Here is a 24,607-nt window from a genome sequence, read left to right on the forward strand (position 1 = left end):
CACCGGAGCTGTGTACCGGAACCTCAAATGTTCTACTGTTAGAGCTCCTGTTCCTCTTATAGAATATTAGCTGAAAAGTATGGTGGAGCTCCTGCACCTAAATATAAACAGTATGAGTACCGGCACCTATTTCAGTCCAAGTCAAGCACTGCATAGATTAGAAAAATATAAATGCACACACTGGTACAGTATACTGTAAACCCCAAGGCATTTTTAACTCAAATACTTGTAGTAAGTTGAACTTAAAGTCAATGAAAAGTTATTTATCACTTAAAATGTTTATGTAGTACTGAATCAAAACTAAAGGAGAAGTCACATCAACTCACTTTTTTAAAGTTATGATAATAAACCTTTTTCCCAGCATGCTCTACTGCAGGTAGATTTTTTTGAGAAAAGAAAGATGTGTTTTTGCATGTACATTGTGATTGATTGATTAAGGCTATGCTACACAAAGATAAATAACATACATTTTTCTAAACTAATCCAATCATTTAGTTAGATTTTTTGCATTCGTTACTGAAATTGTTATTCCAGTTTAAATGGCTTAGGTATCCTAACTCTGTCTGGATTCCAATAGGAGTTACACATCACTTTGCAAGACAGCATAATGTGACTTGCAGGTAGGGTTGCAAAATGATGGTACATTTCCCAGGTTTTTCAGAAATCCCAGTTGGAAGATTCCAGGAAATCCTTTAACCAGGATTTTTTGAAAATGTGGGAAAGTTACTGGAATTTTGCTACGCCTCAAAATAAACCAGTATTGTCATAAATAGTTTATTTATAATGACAACATTTGACCAGGAACTCACTTGGTGAAGGCCACCCACAGGACTGAAAATGAGTGAATTCAACAACCATGTCTCTGTCACTAACAAATTGAGTCATGGGTGGTAACTCTACAATTCTATTGAAAAGGCAAAGCACACTGGGAAATTATATTGGAGGCGTGGCCTAGTGTTACTCAAAAATGTCATACAAATCTCATAAAAATGATAGAACTCAAATCTGGACCCCCTACAGCACGTGTCAAACTAATTCCACGGAGGGCAAAGTGTCTATGGGTTTTCACTCCTCCCTTGTATTTGATTGATGAATTAACGTCACTAATTAGTAAGGAACTCCCTTCACCTGTGTGTCTAGGTCTAGGTCTTCATTGAAAGGAAAACCCCAAAACAAGCAGACACTAGGCCCTCCCTAGAATGAGTTTGACACCCCTGCCTGACAGGGTCACAGTGACTCCATTGGTGTGAGTAATGACTACAAAATCACTTTAAGTAACTGTACTAAGATAAAGTAGCCCTTTCCTGCAGTCAGTGACCAAAAGCGCAATCTTTGACCTCATGGGTGGAATGTTATTATTATTTTTCATAATTTCATAAAATATTATTTCAAAACGTGACGAAAATCTGGTGTTTCTATGTCAAACCGTTTTGTTATAGTTCAGTCTTCTGTGATGTATATAAAATGTAATATTGGGATGTAAACTCAAAACGTAATACATTTAAACTCTGACATGGTACAGGTGCCTTCTTTTTTTTAAGCCCATAACCATGTGTGTGATGTGTGTACTTTGGTTTCAAAGTAGTTTTGTTTAAGACTACCACGAATAACTCTGTGACCAGCTGATTTAGCCCACTGCAGTAAAGGGTTTTAAGTGCAATGGGTTTCCTTAAAAGTTTTGAGTAATGACAACACATTGGGGTTTACAGTGTATGCTGGTTCCAAAGTGTTTAATAAAAATAAACAAATCGACCCCAAAACCTTGAGTGCCCATCCTTTAAATTGATGCAAAATAGCCCCAAATCAGAGTACACTTTTTATTTTATTCTGTTTACGTAGCTAAGCTAAAATGATATTTTCTGTGCTTACAACATTATGGCTAAACCCTCAACCAAAGTACCATTCATAAAGGTTGTGGACAACATTATAATATCCTTTGTCTCTTGCCATGTATTCACAGGCTAAACAAACAGGTTGAATAAACTCTTCCTGCATTGTCAGGAGGTGGGGCTTGGCCTTAAGGTACCTCCTCCATGTGAAGTAACTTACATACATCTCATCATTCTTGTCCAATTGGAGGAGGAAGTCAGCTAGTGCCTTTGCATTAGTAAAGTCATTTACATGAATGAAAGAACCAGCTGGGATAAACTGTTCATAGTTCTGTCTGGGTGGGCCCATGACTACTGGTATGGTTCCTGCTACAAGTGGTCCGTTCACCTTTTCTGTGATGTAGTCTCTGTGGATTGAATTCTCAAATGCAAGGTAGAATTTACAGCTAGCAAGGTTTGAGTAATACTCCTCATACTTCAAACGACTCCCTGTAAAAGCAGAACCATAAACATGTATCTTGATGTGTTTGACCAACTCTTGATAATACCTTGCTCTGGTTCCTGTCCCAGTTGAAGGATTGTTGTTGCTCACAATCCAACAAACCAATTTATCCTTCTTGGGCAGCACAAAGTCACTATCCTTTTCAGTCTTCACGGTTGTCAATTCATTTCGCACTGTGATGTCAGCATCTCGTCTATAGCTCAAAGTGAGGTTAAAGAGGTTTTCCAGACCTGGTATTCTGGCAGTATTTGTTGGTGATTCCACATGAAACCAGATCCATTTCTGAAAATGTGGACGAGGAGACTGAGGCAGGTTCTTTATGTTCCTTCTGATGGCTTTGTGAAAAATAACCACTCCATCTGCTTTGTCATAAAGGGATCTGTCATCTGTCAGAACACAGCTATCGATGTTGAAATGGGTTTTGCAGATTTTAAAATTCCATCTCACACCCAGTGGCCAGAACCAGAGCAACACAAGCGGCTTGTCCACAGGCTTTTCTGGCTTTTTGGTAGATGAGGAAACATTTCCCTTTGCCAAAAATGGCAAATCATCCAATCGAGATGGACATACAGTAGATGATGGTTGAAAGTAAACAAAAAATAATACCACTGAACACAAAACCCCAAGAGCAGCTATCAGAGTTAGATGATGTGTTCGGTTGGAAGTTGTTGATGACATGTTTGTCCTGTAAGAAAGAAACACAGCTAAACTTTAGACATAAGTATATAAAAAAGGAACAGCTTGGAAATCGACTATGACATCAGCATAAGTTTCTATCTGGGGGGATTACAAAGATTGAACACGTGTTGCTTTATGATCTGATTATACAACGGGTGGTTCTAATCCTGAATGCTGAATGGTTAAATCCTCATTCCAGCCAGTGTCTATTCCACAACTTACCACCGGCTAAATCTATGACGTTAAAATGCCTATTTTCTCTGTTTCATCTGACTCAAATTCACCCATAATCAGTGTATGGTGAGTCATGCAGTTTTTCTGAAGGTTTCTATCAGTTTTTACTGGACAAACACAGAATAATGACAGTCATTAACAATAGGAAATCATAAAGGCTATTATTACCAGTGCTAACAGTGAAATCAGGTTTGAGAAAGAAAATCTATAATTCCTTACTATTAAGAGGGCTCTTGTTAGTGTTAGGGTTTGCCATCCATGTAAATCCATGCACTGGATTTCAACCAGACTAGTGACGAGATGTGGCACACCTACATCATCATGCCTTTTCATGGCAAATACGAAACAACCTGTCTGACAACTAGAGGACGATCCTTTCAGAGCATTACATTTCATGGCACCTAATCGTCCTCATAATCTTTTTATTTATTTAACCTTCATACAACCAGGAAAATACCCTTAAGGTTCAAAACCTCTTTTGCAAGGGGGACCTGGGTAATATCATAGAGGTCTTATGACCTATTCCGTGTTTGTGAGAGAGGGGAGACTCACAAACACAACAGCGTCGGTTGTTAGGCTCTATGACATCCACACGCTTTACGGCAGCCGTCTGAACTCTTTGTCGTGGATGTCCTGACTTCAAAGAGGTCTTCTCACAAAACCGTTGGAGCTACAAACTATTATGTCAACAATAACGAAAGGGGAGACTCTCACAAACACAAAGGTGTCGGTTGATCTGCTCTACGACGGAAATGATTGTCTCATTTACGATGTATAATTTATTGACGGTCCTTAACTAGCCCCAGAGATAGGCCATTCAAAGTCAAAGTCAGGTCGCACACCAGGCAGCTGAAGCTAATTGTTGAAATTATTTTTCTAACTCTTCTCACCTGCAAACACACACAGGAGACACACACATCAAACCACAACCAACTCACACTTGAATTCTGTCATGGCCGCTAGCATTTCTTAATGAAACAAATCTAAAACGAGGCCAAATCAGAAAGTGCATTAACCCTTTAAAACTAACTAATTACATGTAGCACCTTCCTACCTTGCAGATGAGCCAGGGAGGAGCACTTAGAACAGCAGCGGCCAGGGGCAACTGGAAGGAAAGAGGATGATTTAGGTCACATGTCAAACACAAGGCCTGCGGGCTGAATCCGGCACTTGACACATTTCCATTCGGCCCATTCAATGATTTGGGTTGTCAATTCATTTTCGCCTGCTTCCATACCGCCCGTGATGCGCTGCCTAAAATTCACAGCAAGCACTGCCAAAGTGCTGCACGCCAAATGGCAGCGCATTGACACACACACACACATCCCTCCTCCCAGACACACGCACACACCCACACACAAGCCAGGGCACTGTATCATATCATCTCTAATGGCACTGACCGAATCTTCTACCGAACCAAAAGTTTAAATGTGTTGTAGGCTAAATGTCCATGCCAAGTTTTGGTTCCATCGTGTCATTGCTGTAGCCTACAGAAAATGTAATCTTGGTTGTCAAAAAGTTATAAGATAAAGGATTCACGCAAGGTTATAACTTTCTACTACAGGACAATAGGACACACATGACAGTATAAATGAGTCAACAGTTGAGTCCTCTACTTTATGAATTTACAGCCTGGTGCGCGGTAAATTCAATGTCAATTGCCCTGCTTTCATGTGTCCCGTTTACAGCGAGCAGTGGATCAGAAGTGTACAGACACATGCCACAGTCCTAGCACAGTTTTTAAAGCTTGACAATAAAAAAATACAACCTGCAACAAAACACCATGCAAAGGAGAATTACAACCTGGTGCGTGGTAAATTCAAAGTCAATTGCCCTGCTTTCATGTGTCCCATTTACAGCGAGCAGTGAATCGGAAGTGTACAGACACATGCCACAGTCCTAGCACAGTTTTTAAAGCTTGACAATAAAAAAATACAACCTGCAACAAAACACCATGCAAAGGAGAAACATGTAGGCCTATTACAGCAACATTTGAGCAGTAGCCTAGGATGGCTACTCAACTACAAGACAGTTTGAGTGCTTCTTATTTTGTTTTAATATGTTAAAATACTATATACTGTATATACACACTACCGTTCAAAAGTTTGGGGTCACTTAGAAATGTCCTTGTTTTCGAAAGAAAATCAATTTTTTTATCAAATTGATCAGAAATACAGTGTAGACATTGTTAATGTTGTAAATTGCTATTGTAGCTGGAAACGGCTGATTTTTAATGGAATATCTACATAGGCGTACAGAGGCCCATTATCAGCAACCATCAGTCCTGTGTTCCAATGGCACGTTGTGTTTGCTAATCCAAGTTTATCATTTTAAAAGGCTAATTGATAATTAGAAAACCCTTTTGTAATTATGTTAGCACAGCTGAAAACTGTTGTGCTGATTAAAGAAGCAATAAAATGGGCCTTCTTGAGACTAGTTGAGTATCTGGAGCATCAGCAATTGTGGGTTCGATTACAGGCTCAAAATGGCCAGAAACAAAGAACTTTCTTCTGAAACTCATCAGTCTATTCTTGTTCTGAGAAAGGAAGGCTATTCCATGCGAGAAATTGCCAAGAAACTGAAGATCTCGTACAACGCTGTGTACTACTCCCTACACAGAACAGCGCAAACTGGCTCTAACCAGAATAGAAAGAGGAGTGGGAGGCCCCGGTGCACAACTGAGCAAGAGGACAAATACATTAGAGTGTCTAGTTTGAGAAATAGACTTCTCACAGGTCCTCAACTGGCAGCGTCATTAAATAGTACCCGCAAAACACCAGTCTCAACGTCAACAGTGAAGAGGCGACTCTGGGATGCTGACCTTCTAGGCAGAGTTGCAAAGAAAAAGCCATTTCTCAGACTGGCCAATATTAAGAAAAGATGGGCAAAAGAACACAGACACTGGACAGAGGAAGATTGGAAAAAAGTGTTATGGACAGACGAATCGAAGTTTGAGGTGTTCGGATCACAAAGAAGAACATTTGTGAGACGTAGACCAAATGAAAAGATGCTGGAGGAGTGCTTGATGCCATCTGTCAAGCATGGTGGAGGCAATGTGATGTTCTGGGGGTGCTTTGGTGGTGGTAAAGTGGGAGACTTGTACAGGGTAAAAGGGATCTTGAAGAAGGAAGGCTATCACTCCATTTTGCAACGCCATGCCATACCCTGTGGGCGGCGCTTGATTGGAGCCAATTTCCTCCTACAACAGGACAATGACCCAAAGAACAGCTCCAAACTATGCAAGAACTATTTAGGGAAGAAGCAGTCGGCTGGTATTCTGTCTATAATGGAGTGGCCAGCACAGTCACCGGATCTCAACCCTATTGAGCTGTTGTGGGAGCAGTTTGACCGTATGGTACGTAAGAAGTGCCCATCAAGCCAATCCAACTTGTGGGAGGTGCTTCAGGAAGCATGGGGTGAAATCTCTTCAGATTACCTCAACAAATTGACAACTAGAATGCCAAAGGTCTGCAAGGCTGTAATTGCTGCAAATGGAGGATTCTTTGACGAAAGCAAATTTTGAAGGACACAATTATTATTTCAATTCAAAATCATTATTTCTAACCTTGTCAATGACTACATTTCCAATGCATTTTGCTATATTTCCTATTCAAACTAATTTCATGTATGTTTTCATGGAAAACAAGGACATTTCTAAGTGACCCCAAACTTTTGAACAGTAGTGCAATGGCATGGTCTCTATTAATCAATCCGCATGGTGAGTCCAGATAAACGTTTAGAATTGTTTGGTTTAATTCCATCCATTCACAGGAAGTGTATCAGTCTTTTCTATTCTCCCTTTAGAATTCTAGAATGTTTCAGATGAACAATGTTCATCCACTAGGAGCAGTGGTATAGAGTCCAGAATCTCGATAGTCAACACACCAAAACAAAAGCAACAGTATGGTGCCTCAATAGTCAATGTATACAATCTATCACTGTGATATAGCTTCAGACTGATAACACTCAATGAAGTGGACTGATTTCTCCAACCATCCTCATTAAACACTCAAAAAGAAACAGTAGTTTCTCAAAACCACGTGCAGTATTCAACAAGGCATAACAAAGTATTTCTCACACTCAGTAACCCTCAATAAACAATACCAAAATAGTTTGACACTAGTTGGTGAAATATCCAAACAGTCATCCAACCCATTACCTTTTAGATAATCAACCTCTGATAATCAGATAACCTAGTCACAAATACAATTGTCAATCAAATAAAATAATAAAGTTGATTTTGTTTCAACTCAGTCCCGTTTAACTAAATAAACCAGCGACTCAATCCCTAAACTGTCTTCAATGACAATGTCCTTTCAGCTCCCTTCATTTTTTACATAAAAAAAAAAAATGTTTTGTCATTTAGCAGACGCTCTTATCCAGAGCGACTTACAGTTAGTGAGTGCATACATTTTTTTCATACTGGTCCCCCGTGGGAATCGAACCCACAACCCTGCCGTTGCAAGCGCCATGCTCTACCAACTGAGCTACACGGGACTGGAACTCCTTTCTCCCATGAGAGAATAATGTAATTTATTTTAGAGTCACGGTGAAACAATCACAAGTCCGCTTCTCTCATATACGTTACCAAACTAACGATCAGCTACAATGAGTTAGTAATCTGCTTCTATAGCCAGAGGTAGTGATATGCTCCAGCTCATGAGTTTCCAGAATACCTGTATTTGCTTAAGCTACACTGTCTGCTACTGTGGCTAATTGTTTTTTGTTGCCAACTTAACACTGTCACTGTCCGTTCACACTGCCACTATCCCGTTCTATGAATTACGTTGAGTCTAAGTCCAATAGTGATAGTTTTTAGTTCCCTTTGCTGTACTTCAATGTCTGCTTTCCTCCAGCTGCAACTTCCTGCCCTATTCAATGTCACAATCCTTGACTTTGCTGGTCCCGATCCCGTGCTGCTGCTAACTCGCCTCTCCGTTGTCGAAGGCTCTCCGGTCCCAGCGCCATTAGCAAGCTAGCCAATATTCCTTGCCCCAGCAAAACGTTGGTGGTTTCTCTCCCTCCACATGTAGCGCCGAAGAATGAGAACAGTATTACACAGAAAGTCTCTCTTCCGTTCTCCAGGACACTCTTAGAAAAAGGGTTCCAAAATGGTTCTTCGGCTGTCCCCATAGGAGAACCCTTTTTGGTTCCAGGTAGAAAAAGTTTTGGGTTCCATGTAGATCCCTCTGTGGAAAAGGTTCTACATAGAACTCAAAAGGGTTCTACCTAGAACCAAAAAGGGTTGTTCAAAGGGAACTTACAGGGACAGCCGAAGAACCCTTTTAGGTTATTGATAGCACATTTTTTTCTAAGAGTGTTGACTCCACTGATTTCAGGTAAGTCACATTATTTCTAACTGTTTTATGACGTTCTTTTTGTTGTGTCTTCTTCTTCTTTGGGATCTATAAGTTATAGGCTATACTGTACATGTATCTTTCATAATGTAAATTGTACCCATGTGGAAGAGAGGAGTTTGGCATATTAGGGCAGCACAGTATCAGAGAATCAAAGATCAACACCAACCCTGATCCTTTGGTTGGCGGATTCTTCTTCTTCTTCTTGGCGGATCGCATCCAACTTAAAGGTGCATACACCGCCACCTACTGTACTAAAGTGTGAGGCCAGTCACGGCCTACCTACATTAAATTCTCTTAATTATTCCTGTTCCTAAAACTCTGCAGTTGCTACCTACACTGATTAAAAACCAACAACCCAATTCCACTGCTTTGACCCTATCTGCTCCTGCACCATGCCAACAGCCTGGGAGGACGGGACACCACCACTCAACACACCATGTAACTCTTCTGAAGTCAAATCTCGTATACCCAAATACAGCTGCAGCTGCCACTACAACATCTATTTTCTGTGATTTACTTTCCATTTCTGCGGTACAGTTGATAACCATTGCTATGAACGATAAGAAGCCAACCTTACTGAAGCATAGCTCACTCGTTGCCCTGACGTCTGTAGCCATGAAGTGCTTTAAAAGGCTGGTCATGGCTCACATCAACAGCATTATCCCAGAAACCCTAGACCCACTCCAATTTGCATACCGCCCCAACAGATCCACAGATGATGCAATCTCTATTGCACTCCACACTGCCCTTTCCCACCTGGACAAGAGAAACACCTACGTGAGAATGCTATTCATTGACTACAGCTCAGCATTCAACACCATAGTGCCCTCTAAGCTCATCACTAAGCTAAGGATCCTGGGACTAAACACCTCCCTCTGCAACTGGATCCTGGACTTCCTGACGGGCCGCCCCCAGGTGGTAAGGGTAGGTAACAACACATCTGCCACACTGATCCTCAACACGGGGGCCCCTCAGGGGTGCGTGCTCATTCCCCCTCCTGTACTCTCTGTTCACCCATGACTGCATGGCCAGGTACGACTCCAACACCATCATTAAGTTTGCCGACGACACAACAGTGGTAGGCCTGATCACCGACAACGATGAGACAGCCTATAGGGAGGAGGTCAGAGACCTGGCCGTGTGGTGCCAGGACAACAACCTCTCCCTCAACGTGACCAAGACAAAGGAGATGATTGTGGACTACAGGAAAAAAAAAGAGGACTGAGCACGCCCCCATTCTCATCGACGGGGCTGTAGTGGAACAGGTTGAGAGCTTCAAGTTCCTTGGTGTCCACATCACCAACGAACTATCATGGTCCAAACACACCAAGACAGTCGTGAAGAGGGCACGACAAAGCCTATTCCCCCTCAGGAGACTGAAAAGATTTGGCATGGGTCCTCAGATCCTCAAAAAATTATACAGCTGCACCATCGAGAGCATCCTGACTGGTTGCATCACCGCCTGGTATGGCAACTGCTTGGCCTCCGACCGCAAGGCACTACAGAGAGTAGTGCGTACAGCCCAGTACATCACTGGGGCCAAGCTTCCTGCCATCCAGGACCTCTATACCAGGCGGTGTCAGAGGAAGGTCCTCAAAATTGTCAAAGACTCCAGCCACCCTAGTCATAGACTGTTCTCTCTGCTACCGCACGGCAAGCGGTACCGGAGTGCCAAGTCTAGGTCCAAAAGACTTCTCAACAGCTTCTACCCCCAAGCCATAAGACTCCTGAACAGCTAATCATGGCTACCCTGACTATTTGCCCTGCCCCCCCACCCCATCCTTTTTACGCTGCTGCTACTCTGTTAATTATTTATGCATAGTCACTTTAACTCTACCCACATGTACATATTACTTCAACTACCTCAACTAGCCGGTGCCCCCCGCACATTGACTCTGCACGGTACCCCCCTGTATATATAGCCTCCCTACTGTTATTTTATTTTACTTCTGCTCTTTTTTTTTTTCTCAACACTTTTTTTGTTGTTGTTTTATTGTGACTTTTTTTTGTTAAAAATAAATGCACTGTTGGTTAAGGGCTGTAAGTAAGCATTTCACTGTAATGTCTGCACCTGTTGTATTCGGCGCATGTGACCAATACAATTTGATTTGATTTGATTTGATCCCTCTGTACTGGCACACATCTACTACTCACTGGGATCCTCACAGGATCCCTCACCCTTGACCCATTCTCCTCAACTTTCTTTACTGCCTCAGCATACGACACCCTCTGCACTACTCTGACTCTGGCCACTCAATCTGCCTATCTCGCACTGGACACTTCTGATCCCCTATAATTGACACACACACACAACTTTATCCACCGAAACTACACAATCCTCTGTCCCATGCCCTCCTGCATACTTCCCACATCTTGGAATCTCCCTCCTACACACTGCTGCAACATGACCATAAACGTTGCACCTGGAACAGAGCAGTGGATTCTGCACAAAAGCTCTAACAGGATAACTGATGTATCCTAACATGACTTTGTTGGGTAGAGACTCTGACTCAAAAGGACTGACAGTGACTCCTCTGTCTCACCAGGCTCCCCACCAGGTCTGTGGTGCACCAAACGGCGGGCATCACAAACACCGGGAATGTTCTACTTTATTTGCTCCACCTCCACACTTAACGCTACCCCAGAAATCACTCCTTTCAATGGTGCCCTATTCCTAAGCAAAGCAAGAAACATATCTTGACCCAAGTTGCGTGATAAAAAGCGCCTTCTCCCTCTGGTCAGAAGAAACACAAACAAATATCACAAGTCCACTAGAGGTTTCCTTTACTGATTCAACGACACCCAACTCCTTTCTTACCCACTCTGAAACCACAAATGGAATAGCCAAAAGGCAAGGGTCCACTTTCTCCAGATATTTCACTCCTACTGGTCCAGATTCTCCTTTATCATGGCTGACGCCATTCTTCCTCAACACACATCTTCCCACTACACTCGGCTCTTCTTCTTCCTTGCTGTCCATAACCACGTCTATCCGTTTACCACACTGTTGCCGCACCTTCATCTGCTGCATTGCTTGCAGAGCACGTACTGATGGCGTTTTTCCAAAACCCAACTTCTGTTCCTTAGCCCACTTTACAAGTCTGGCTATCTCTGACTTCTCCATGCTTCCTCCGTCTCCTTCTGAGCGCCCACAAACTCCTAACTATTCTCTTACCAGACTTCTCCCAAATTATCATCTCCCAACCTTTCGTCTCCTCCGCAGTTCAATCTCAAATCAAGAATTGCATAAGGTTCCTCCTTTTGTTGTGTTTGTTCTGTGGGTTTTATCATGGTTTTATCATGGCACTCTATTCAACATGTGGTTTACATCTGTTCCGCATCGCGCAGAACGTGATTGTTATTCACGCTTCTTCTGAATTACAAGGAGGTTTATTGGACCTTCCTTAGAACGTCTTGGTTCTGTTTACTGATTGACTGGGTCAGCAAAGAGACCTGCCGTGTAGTTCTGGGCTGATCCCTCACCTTCCTCATGATCATTGATGCCCCACGAGGTGAGATCTTGCATGGAGCCCCAGACCGAGGGTGATTGACCGTCATCTTGAACTTCTTCCATTTTCTAATAATTGCGCCAACAGTTGTTGCCTTCTCACCAAGCTGCTTGCCTATTGTCCTGTAGCCCATTCCAGCCTTGTGCAGGTCTACAATTTTATCCCTGATGTCCTTACACAGCTCTCTGGTCTTGGCCATTGTGGAGAGGTTGGAGTCTGTTTGATTGAGTGTGTGGACAGGTGTCTTTTATACAGGTAACGAGTTCAAACATGTGCAGTTAATACAGGTAATGAGTGGAGAACAGGAGGGCTTCTTAAAGAAAAACTAACAGGTCTGTGAGAGCCGGAATTCTTACTGGTTGGTAGGTGATCAAATACTTATGTCATGCAATAAAATGCAAATTAATTACTTAAAAATCATACAATGTGATTCATGGTTGAAGTGGTTGAAGTGTACCTATGATAAAAATTACAGACCTCTACTTGCTTTGTAAGTAGGAAAACCTGCAAAATCGGCAGTGTATCAAATACTTGTTCTCCCCACTGTATGTGAGGATGCTGTTCATCGACTACAGCTCGGCCGTTAATACCATAGTGCCCTATGAGCTCACTACAAAGCTCACAACCCTGGGTCTGAACTCCTCCCTATGCAACTGGATCCAGGACTTCCTGACGGGCCGCCCCCAGGTGGTGAAGGTAGGCAACATGACCTCCTCCACAATGATCCTCAACACGGGGGCCCCACAAGGGAGCATCCTGTATTCTCTGTATACCCACGACTGCATGGCCTCACACAGTTCCAACTCCATCATCAAGTTCGCTGACAACACAACAATAGGAGGCCTGATTACCAACAACAACAAGACAGCCTACAGGGAGGAGGTAGACACTCTGACGGTGTGGTGCCAGGTAAACAACCTCTCCCTCAACTTCAGCAAAACAAAGGAGCTGATTGTGGACTTCAGGAGGAACCAGGCTAGACACGCCCCCATCCTCATTATCAGGGCAGCCGTGAAGATGGTCAATAACTTCAAATTCCTCGGCGTACATATCTCAGAGAAGCTGAAATGGTCTAACTACACAGACACCATAGTGAAGAAGGTGACTCTTCAACCTCAGGATGCTGAAGATATTTGGCCTGTCCCCGAGGGCCCTCACAGTGTTCTACAGGAGCACCATTGAGAGCATATTGTCAGGCTGCATCAAAGGCTGGTACGGCAACTCCACTGCCACGGACCGCAAGGCTCTTCAGAGGGTGATACAGTGGGGAGAACAAGTATTTGATACACTGCCGATTTTGCAGGTTTTCCTACTTACAAAGCATGTAGAGGTCTGTAATTTTTATCATAGGTACACTTCAACTGTGAGAGATGGAATCTAAAACAAAAATCCAGAAAATCACATTGTATGATTTGTAAGTAATTAATTTGCATTTTATTGCATGACATAAGTATTTGATCACCTACCAACCAGTAAGAATTCCGGCTCTCACAGACCTGTTCGTTTTTCTTTAAGAAGCCCTCCTGTTCTCCACTCATTACCTGTATTAACTGCACCTGTTTGAACTCGTTACCTGTATAAAAGACACCTGTCCACACACTCAATCAAACAGACTCCAACCTCTCCACAATGTCCAAGACCAGAGAGCTGTGTAAGGACATCAGGGATAAAACTGTAGACCTGCACAAGGGTGGGATGGGCTACAGGACAATAGGCAAGCAGCTTGGTGAGAAGGCAACAACTGTTGGCACAATTATTAGAAAATGGAAGAAGTTAAAGATGACGGTCAATCACCCTCGGTCTGGGGCTCCATGCAATATCTCACCTGCGTGGGGCATCAATGATCATAAGGAAGGTAAGGATCAGCCCAGAACTACACGACAGGACATGGTCAATGACCTGAAGAGAGCTGGGACCACAGTCTCAAAGAAAACCATTAGTAACACACTACGCCGTCATGGATTAAAATCCTGCAGCGCACGCAAGGTCCCCCTGCTCAAGCCAGCGCATGTCCTGGCCCGTCTGAAGTTTGCCAATGACCATCTGGATGATCCAGAGGAGGAATGGGAGAAGGTCATGTGGTCTGATGAGACAAAATAGAGCTTTTTGGTCTAAACTCCACTCGCCATGTTTGGAGGAAGAAGAAGGATGAGTACAACCCCAAGAACACCATCCCAACCGTGAAGCATGGAGGTGGAAATATCATTATTTTGGGATGCTTTTCTGCAAAGGGGACAGGACGACTGCACCATATTGAGGGGAGGATGGATGGGGCCATGTATCGCGAGATCTTGGCCAACAACCTCCTTCCCTCAGTAAGAGCATTGAAGATGGGTCGTGGCTGGGTCTTCCAGCATGACAACGACCTGAAACACACAGCCAGGGCAACTAAGCAGTGGCTCCGTAAGAAGCATCTCAAGGTCCTGGAGTGGCCTAGCCAGTCTCCAGACCTGAACCCAATAGAGGGAGCTGAAAGTCCGTATTGCCCAGCGACAGCCCCGAAACCTGAAGGATCTGGAGAAGGTCTGTATGGAGGAGTGAGCCAAAATCCCTGCTGCAGTGTGTGCAAACCTGGTTAAGACCTACAGGAAACGTATGATCACTGTAATTGCAAACAAAGGTTTCTGTACCAAATATTAAGTTCTGCTTTTCTGATGTATCAAATACTTATGTCATGCAATAAAATGGATATTAATTACTTAAAAATCATACAATGTGATTTTCTGGATTTTTGTTTTAGATTCCGTCTCTCACAGTTGAAGTGTACCTATGATAAAAATTACAGACCTCTACATGCTTTGTAAGTAGGAAAACCTGCAAAATCGACAGTGTATCAAATACTTGTTCTCCCCACTGTACGTGCAGCCGAAAGCACCATTGGGTGCGCACTGCCTGCCATACAGGACACCTACAACACCAGGTGTCGCAGGAAGGCCAAGAAGATCATCAGCAACCCCAGCTACCGAAGCCATGCCCTGTTCTCCCAGCTTCAATCACTCAGACGCGGGCAGTACAGGAGCATCGTGGCAAAAACTGAAAGACTGGCCAATAGTTTCTACCCTCAGACCATCAGGCTGCTGAATAGCCACCACTAGTCAGCTATCTGCTCCCCCCTCCCCCCTGCTACGCCCCTTATGGACATTCTTTCTGCTACTCCCCCTATGGACATTATTTCTGCTACTCCCCCTATGGACATTCTTTCTGCTACTCACCCTATGGACATTCTTTCTGCTACTCCCCTTATGGACATTCTTTCTGCTACTCCCCCTATGGACATTCTTTCTGCTACTCCCCCTATGGACATTCTTTCTGCTACTCCCCTTATGGACATTCTTTCTGCTACTCCCCCTATGGACATTCTTTCTGCTACTCCCCCTATGGACATTCTTTCTGCTACTCCCCCTATGGGCATTATTTCTGCTACTCCCCCAATGGACATTCTTTCTGCTACTCCCCCTATGGACATTCTTTCTGCTACTCCCCCTATGGACATTATTTCTGCTACTCCCCCTATGGACATTCTTTCTGCTACTCACCCTATGGACATTCTTTCTGCTACTCCCATTATGGACATTCTTTCTGCTACTCCCCCTATGGACATTCTTTCTGCTACTCCCCCTATGGACATTCTTTCTGCTACTCCCCCTATGGACATTATTTCTGCTACTCCCCCAATGGACATTCTTTCTGCTACTCCCCCTATGGACATTATTTCTGCTACTCCCCCTATGGACATTCTTTCTGCTACTCCCCCAATGGACATTCTTTCTGCTACTCCCCTTATCGACATTCTTTCTGCTACTCCCCCTATGGACATTCTTTCTGCTACTCCCCTTATCGACATTATTTCTGCTACTCCCCTAATGGACATTCTTTCTGCTACTCCCCTTATCGACATTCTTTCTGCTACTCCCCTTATCGACATTCTTTCTGCTACTCCCCCTATGGACATTCTTTCTGCTACTCCCCTTATCGACATTATTTCTGCTACTCCCCCAATGGACATTCTTTCTGCTACTCCCCTTATCGACATTCTTTCTGCTACTCCCCCTATGGACATTCTTTCTGCTACTCCCCTTATCGACATTCTTTCTGCTACTCCCCCTATGGACATTATTTCTGCTACTCCCCCAATGGACATTCTTTCTGCTACTCCCCCTATGGACATTATTTCTGCTACTCCCCCTATGGACATTCTTTCTGCTACTCCCCCAATGGACATTCTTTCTGCTACTCCCCTTATCGACATTCTTTCTGCTACTCCCCCTATGGACATTCTTTCTGCTACTCCCCTTATCGACATTATTTCTGCTACTCCCCTAATGGACATTATTTCTGCTACTCCCCCTATGGACATTCTTTCTGCTACTCCCCTTATGGACATTCTTTCTGCTACTCCCCCTATGGACATTCTTTCTGCTACTCCCCCTATGGACATTCTTTCTGCTACTCCCCCAATGGACATTCTTTCTGCTACTCCCCCTATGGACATTCTTTCTGCTACTCCCCCTATGGACATTATTTCTGCTACTCCCCCAATGGACATTCTTTCTGCTACTCCCCCTATGGACATTCTTTCTGCTACTCCCCCTATGGACATTATTTCTGCTACTCCCCCAATGGACATTCTTTCTGCTACTCCCCTTATCGACATTCTTTCTGCTACTCCCCCTATGGACATTCTTTCTGCTACTCCCCTTATCGACATTATTTCTGCTACTCCCCTAATGGACATTATTTCTGCTACTCCCCCTATGGACATTCTTTCTGCTACTCCCCTTATGGACATTCTTTCTGCTACTCCCCCTATGGACATTCTTTCTGCTACTCCCCCTATGGACATTCTTTCTGCTACTCCCCCAATGGACATTCTTTCTGCTACTCCCCCTATGGACATTCTTTCTGCTACTCCCCCTATGGACATTATTTCTGCTACTCCCCCAATGGACATTCTTTCTGCTACTCCCCCTATGGACATTCTTTCTGCTACTCCCCCTATGGACATTCTTTCTGCTACTCCCCCTATGGACATTCTTTCTGCTACTCCCCCAATGGACATTCCACCCCAACAACATTCATCACTGTTGCAGTTGTTAATATGTATATTATTACTTTTTCGTTTTTATTTCACTCAATGGTCATGCTGCTGCTCCCTCTATGGTCATTCCACCCCACTCCCTCAACAGTCTTTACTCTGCCTCTACCACAATGGACATGTATTTATTCATCACTGATACAGTTGCTATGGTGTGTATATAGTGCTATTTCTATTTCTATAGTTTTTATTACTATTTTCATTATTTTATTTCACTAGTCCTGCATGTTGGAGCTCGGAGCCTAAGATTTTCACTGTACCCTGCAATCACACCTGCAACCCTGTACATGTGAAAATTAAACAATCTGAATTAGGGGTAAACCCCTGCGATAGACTAGCGTCCTGTCCAGGGGGTATACTTGTACATCAAGCTGCGTCACGCTACAGAAACAGGAGATCCTGCTCCTGCTCCTATGAGCCATTCCGGCTTGCACAAGCCAAGGCTCTGCAAGGCTGCTTACCTACTTCATGTAGCCTCGCCTACTGAGGAAACAAATTAAAACAAACCAGCTAACAGTGAAACTTGGCCACCAGGGGGAGCTATGTTTACACTGTAAGAATACACCTGTAGAGGTTCATACAGCCTTTAGATGGCAACATTGATCAACATTTACTGAAGAGCTAGTAGTATTGCAGAGAAACAACAAAAGGACATCTAAGGGGCCACGTGCCCCTGTGCCCCCAATGGGCATGACGCCTCTGATCACATACAGCACCTTGCAAAAGTATTCATACCCCTTGGATTTCATCACATTTTATTGTGTTACAAATTGGGATTAAAATTGATTTTATTGTAATTTTTTGTCAACAATCTAGACAAATTCATTACACACCTGGATTGTGCAATATTAGCTAATTATTCTTATCATAATAAGTGTTGTAGGTTATTGTCCTGCTGAAAGATGAATTCCTTTCCCAGTGTCTGGTGTAAAGCCGACTGGAGCAGGTTTTCCTCTAGGATTTTGCCTGTACTTGGCTCCATCACATTAATTTTTATCCTGAAAAACTCCCCAGTATTTGCCGATGTCAAGCATACTGTACCCATACCATGATGCGGCCACCACCATGCTTGAAAATAAGGAGACAGTTACTCAGTGATGTGTTGTGTTAAATTTGCCCCAAACATAAGGCTTTGCATTTAGGCCAAAAAAGTATATTAATTTGCTGTCTTTTTTTAAATTCTGTATATTTGTATTCTTCTTTTCACTCTGTCATTTAAGTTATTATTGTGGAGTCACTACAATATTGATCCATCCTCAGTTTTCTCCCATCACAGCCATTGAACTCTGTAACTGTTTTAAAATCACCAATGGTCTCATGGTAACATCCCTGAGCAGTTTCATTCCTGTCCTGCAGCTCAATTCAGATGGACGACTGTATCTTTGATGTGTCTGGGTGGTTTAATACATAATCCACAGCATAATTATGAACTTGACCATGCTTAAAGAGATATTTAATGTCTGATTTGTTATTGTTACCCATCTACCAATCACTGCCCTTCTTTATGAGGCTTTCGAAAAACTCCCTGGTCCCTGTAGTTTAATCTGTGCTTGAAATGCAATACTTGACTGAGGGACCTTACAGATGTTGTATATATGGGGGACAAAGGAAGGTTTAGTCATTAAAGAATCAACCCCTGTAATTTATTCCGTGATTTGTTGAGCCAAATGTTACTCCTGAACTAATTTAGGCTTGCCTGAACAAACGGGCTGAATACTTATACAATGACTATATTTCAGTTATATAATTTGTATTAATCTTTTAAAAAGTTAGAATTTTTCTTTCACTTTGACATTACAGCGTATTTTGAGTATATTGTTGACAAAAAATGACAATTAAATCCATTTTAATCCCACTTTGTAACACAATCAAATTTGCAGAAATCCAAGAGGTATGAATACTTTTGCAAGGCACTGGTCTGGTAAGTTACTTTTTCATCTATAAGACAAAGTATTAAAATAGTTGTGCATAAAGTCATAGATAATCATTATGATACTTTCCACCTCAGGAGTGATGGCTCTATATAGTTCTATATTGCATAACAATATCATTGGCTTTGGCTTTAATATGTTTTTCACCTTCAGGTGAGTTGCACATCATTCTCTCCAGCTCTGAGTGACAAGCTGCGCTACCCTAACTTCTTGCGCACCATCCCCAGCAGTGGAGGCTGCTGAGGGGAGGACGGTTCATAATAATGGCTGTTTTTGATGTATTTGATACCATTCCACTGATTCCGCTCCAGCCGTTACCACGAGCCCGTCCTCCCCAATTAAGGTGCCAGCAACCTCCTGTGATCCCCAGTGACATACATCAGGCGCTGGCCAAACTCGTGGCCCGTTTCAGCTGGGACTGGATGGGGGTGTTTCCCAATGGTGGCAAATATAATATAACATTGCCTCTCATAGATCAGCATGACTGCACATGTGTCTAAATGGTACTTGGTCCGTTAAGGCAAGGTTTCCCAAACTTGGTCCTGCCCTCTGTCATGATGGCTGGGCTAGCAGCAAGCTTCGCGAGTGTGATTTGTTTCATACACTCTTAGAAAAAAGGGTTCCAAAAGGGTCCTTCGGCTGTCCCCATAGGAGAACCCTTTTTGGTTCCAGGTATAACCCTTTTTGGTTCCATGTAGAACCCTCTGTGGAAAGGGTTCTACCTGGAAACAAAAGGGTTCTACCTGGATCCAAAAAGGGTTATTCAAAGGGTTATCCTATGGGGACAGCCGAAGAGCCCTTTTAGGTTCTAGATAGCACCTTTTTTTCTAATAGTGTAGGCAAACCGAGCCTCCAACTCTGTTGGTCTCGCCAGACCCTGTAGGGCTTCACACTGTGTCTCCTGCTTTCCAATCAAGGCCACACATTTCTGGCTTTCTCACCTTCGATCCAGTGAAAGAGGAGCGCCTAGATAAGCTTAACAAGCCTCCACTAATCATCATACTCCTCACTGCTGTCCAGGGGGTCATTTGCACCCTCTGGCTGATCTTTGAATCTCCCAAGGTAGGCCACACAACATCCCCACAGAGCATGCAGATCCAGCTCCAGTGTGATGTGTGCACCAAATGTATAGGTTTTGTCATTATGCTGAGCTACATAGCCCTATTTGGTCGACTTCGTCTTGGCTTTCAAAGGCAGGAACGTCCCACAGGAGTTCAACAAGACAGGCTATATCAGGGCTCTCCAACCCTGTTCCTGGAAAGCTACTGTAGGTTTTCACTCCTACCCTAATCTACAGTAGCAAACCTGATTCTAATAATTAGCTGGTTGATATGTTGAATCGGGTTAGTTAAAACTGGGGTTGGAGCAAGAACCTCCAGGAGGGTAGCTCTCCGGAAGTGGAGGCTGGTGGGAGGAGCTATAGGAGGATGGGCTCATTGTAATGGCTGGAATGGAATAAATGGAACGGAGTCAAACTTTAAAAGGACAACATTTTATAAAGGCTTCATAAAGTGAGCATTCAAATACAATAGTGATAGCTACCAATAAACTTTTTTTCTAATCAGCATTATACTGTATATTCATTTTGATTGTAAGTAGAGGGTGGTGTTGTCTTTTGTTTAGGGGGGCCATGGATATTGTTTGTATTGCTTCTTTGAATTTTCTCTGTTTGTCTTTTGAAAAGAGTTAAGAAATGTATTTGTAAGATGACTGACCTGTACATGAACTCTTATGAAAAAAATTAAAAATAAAGTAATCTACTGAAGAGCACATCAGGATTCCCCCTTATATGAACATCTGTATTGTAAACAGCTAACTGGGTATCTGTCAAATCAAAATACTTATTCAATAAAGTAATGGTTATTTTCCTTAATTTTGGAGACCTACTTGCTTCATTCTATGGTATAATTCCCTTAGTAACAAAGTCACACTTCTACCTGATTGAGCCTCAAATACAACAGAAAAACAAGTATGCTATTATATAATGGACACCTCCATCTATATCAAAAACATCCATCTCTACCTCTCTGTCCTTAGACTCCACCATACATCAGGCTAATTGTATTGGTTGGCCAGGCTTGAGATGCAGTCAGAGCTTTACACACTGAATGTTTGGCCAAAACACAGATCAGGCTACTGTGCTGTAGGAGGAAAAACAGCTGAGAATAGCCACACAGCATAGCTTACACAAGCACGAGTCACTGCTGTCGAAACAGGGAGAGATGTGCTAAATACAAACCGTCCTAATTTAAACTCAAAATGATAACAGCACACCGACTGCATGTCCCGATGGGAGCACATACTGTGGCTACAGTACTTCCCAGAAGACAACGTACTGGCAATAAATAGGCAGTTGGGGCGTTATCTACATACAAGTCATTATATTTAGAAGAACAATGCTATTTCAGATTCAGTTACTTTTCATGCGTTGATGGCGCCATGCTGAGAGGCTAAGGAAATAACACAAATCTAATCAACATAAATCATGAAAACTGCCATAACGAGGAAGTGATGGAAAATATATAAGGCAAGTTACAACAACAGGGCTGTCACAGGCTAAGCTTTATCTGCTCCCCTAACAGAGAGGTACAGACAGGTCATTTCTCTAAGTCTGTGTGGTACACCTGACTGACCGGGGTTGGCAGGGATTACAGTGGGACACTAACTGCTTGGAGACAGTTGTCTATGAGCTCAGACTGGGCACTTAGTATGATTACCCTGGCCTCTTAGCTACTGGTAATTTACCAAAGTTACCGGAATCTTTGGTAATATTTGGTAATTAACAGAAAATATATGGCAATCTATCGTAACTTTGGTAATTCTGAACTTGAATAACAAAAAATGAAATGTATTGAGTATACCAAATATTAGCAACAACTTTTGCCCTCAGAACAACCTCAATTCATCTTGGCATGGACTCTACAAGGTGTCGAAAGCGTTCCACAGGGACGCTGGCCCATGTTGACTCCAATGCTTCCCACAGTTGTGTCAAGTTTGCTGGATGTCCTTTGGGTGGTGGACCATTCTTGATATTTTATTTATTTAACTAGGCAAGTCAGTTAAGAACAAATTCATATTTACAATGACGTCTTGACACAAACCATACCCCGTTCAAAGGCACTTACATTTTTTGTCTAGCCCATTCACCCTCTGAATGGCACACATACACAATCTGTCTCAATTGTCTCAAGGCTTAAAATCCTTCTTTAACCTGTCTCCTCTCATTCATCTATGCTGATTGTAGTAGTCCCGTGTAGCTCAGTTGGTAGAGCATGGTGCTTGCAACGCCAGGGTTGTGGGTTCGATTCCCACGGGGGGCCAGTATAAAAATGAAGTATGCACTTACTAACTGTAAGTCGCTCTGGACAAGAGCGTCTGCTGAATGACTAAAATGTAAAAATGTAGTGGATTTAACAAGTGACATCAATAATGGATCATAGCTTTCACCTATTCAATCAAATCAAGTTTTATTGGTCACATACACATATTTAGCAGATGTTATTGCGGGTGTAGCAAAATGCTTGTGTTCCTAGCTCCAACAGTGCAGTAGTATCTAACAACTCACAACAATACACAAATCTAAATGTAAATTAATGGAATTAAGAAATATATCAATATTAAGACGAGCAATGTCGTAGTGGCATTGACTAAGTACAGTAGAATAGAATACAGTATGTAAACATTATTAAAGAGACTAGTGTTACATTATTAAAGTGGCCAATGATTCCATGTCTATGTATATAGGGCAGCAGCCTCTAAGGTGCAGGGTTAAGTAGCCGGGTGGTAGCCGGCTAGTGATGGCTATTTAACAGTCTGATGGCCTTGAGATAGAAGCTGTTTTTCAGTCTCGGTCCCAGCTTTGATGCACCTGTACTGACCTCGCCTTCTGGATGATAGCGGGGTGAACAGGCCGTGGCTCGGGTGGTTGATGTCCTTGATGATCTTTTTGGCCTATGTCATGGAAAGAGCAGGTGTTCTTAATGTTTTGTATACTCAGTGTATAGTATTCATTTGTTATATCTGCCCCGTATTATCCATGAGTTTCTAGTAGATAGACCATGTGGTTCAAGAGAAAATAGCCTAATTAATGAAAAAAGCATCTAATCAACAATGACATTATTTTCACTCTTACAACTCGTACAACTATTGACCTTTTCCACAACTGCCATCAGTTTGACACCAAAACATTGACAATGAATACATAATAAAAATGTGTGGGGAAAAAATTGAAATTATATTTCATGCTGAAAACCTCATATTAAACACCAATGGTATTCACTAAGTTGATGGTTTATATTTAGGATTTATTTTTACAGCTGTCATTCTACTTTAAAATCATATTATTGAATTATTTCATATATTTTACATGTGATGAGGCCACACAGAGGGCCAGAGATAATTACAGACACCTGTGATAATATCAAGTACCCGAAAGGGCCACTAGATGTCTTGTGATAGGTTACATAAAATATTTTAACGATATCAAAATGCTGGTAGTTTACTGGTAAGCTTATAAAGCTTCCAGTAATATGCCCTCCCTTTGCAACCCTAGCACTGTCATATGCCCAAATGCATCACCTGATCGAATGCCCTGGCATATGCCCAAATGTATCAGCTAATCGAATGAATGCCTTGGCAAATGCCCAAATGTATATGACAGAGGTCTTGATATGCCCAATGTATGACAGAGATCAAGGCCCTGACATACAGTATGTCAAAACATACAATACCAGTCAAAAGTTTTAGAACACCTACTCATTCACGTGTTTTCCTTTATTTGTTAAAAAAAAATTTACATTGTAGAATAATAGTGAAGACATCAAAACTATGAAAGAACACATATGGAATCACATAGTTACCAAAAAAGTGTTAAACAAATCAAAATATATTTGAGATTCTTCAAACAGCCACCCTTTGCCTTGATGACAGCTTTGCACACTATTGGCATTCTCTCAACCAGCTTCATGAGGTAGTCACCTGGAATGCATTTCAATTAACAGGTCTGCCTTCTTAAAAGTTAATTTGTGGAATTTCTTTCCTTCTTAATGTGTTTTAGCCAATCAGTTGTGTTGTGACAAGGTAGGGGGGGTATACAGAAAATAGCCCTATTTGGTAAAAGACCAAGTCCATATTATGGCAAGAACAGCTCAAATAAGCAAAGAGAAACGACAGTCCATTATTACTTTAAGACATGAAGGTCAGTCAATATGGAAAATGTCAAGAACTTTGAGCGTTTCTTCAAGTGCAGTTGCAAAAACCATCAAGCACTATGATGAAACTGGCTCTCATGAGGACTACCACAGGAATGGAAGACCCAGAGTTACCTCTGCTGCAGAGGATAAGTTAATTAGAGTTACCAGCCTCAGAAATTGCAGCCCAAATAAATGCTTCACAGAGTTCAAGTCACAGACACATCTCAACATCAACTGTTCAGAGGGGACTGTGTGAATCAGGCCTTCATGGTCGAAT

At 42.5% G+C, this 24,607-nt stretch overlaps 1 protein-coding gene across 2 annotated transcripts; it reads right to left on the bottom strand.

Annotated features, from left to right (window-relative positions):
- Positions 1-1,535: 1,535 nt before the first annotated feature.
- Positions 1,536-4,730, bottom strand: LOC121548569 (4-galactosyl-N-acetylglucosaminide 3-alpha-L-fucosyltransferase 9). 2 transcript variants are annotated; one of them, XM_041860040.1, is made up of 3 exons: positions 4,644-4,730; positions 4,298-4,348; positions 1,536-3,016 (listed from the first exon to the last, which is right to left on the bottom strand). In XM_041860040.1, exon 3 carries the CDS (start codon positions 3,007-3,009, stop codon positions 1,888-1,890), a length of 1,122 nt encoding a protein of 373 aa, XP_041715974.1. In that variant the 5' UTR covers positions 3,010-3,016; positions 4,298-4,348; positions 4,644-4,730; the 3' UTR covers positions 1,536-1,887. The 2 variants fall into 2 exon arrangements, with proteins under 2 accessions (XP_041715974.1, XP_041715975.1); XM_041860041.1 differs by lacking the exons at positions 4,298-4,348; positions 4,644-4,730 and adding an exon at positions 3,463-3,508.
- Positions 4,731-24,607: the final 19,877 nt, after the last annotated feature.

Source organism: Coregonus clupeaformis, chromosome 33 (assembly GCF_020615455.1).
Source record: "Coregonus clupeaformis isolate EN_2021a chromosome 33, ASM2061545v1, whole genome shotgun sequence".
Classification (NCBI taxonomy): domain Eukaryota; kingdom Metazoa; phylum Chordata; class Actinopteri; order Salmoniformes; family Salmonidae; genus Coregonus; species Coregonus clupeaformis.

What these genes read in the sequence shown, in the direction of transcription:
- LOC121548569 (XM_041860040.1), bottom strand. Translation starts at nt 3,009, where the DNA reads ATGTCATCAACAACTTCCAACCGAACACATCATCTAACTCTGATAGCT.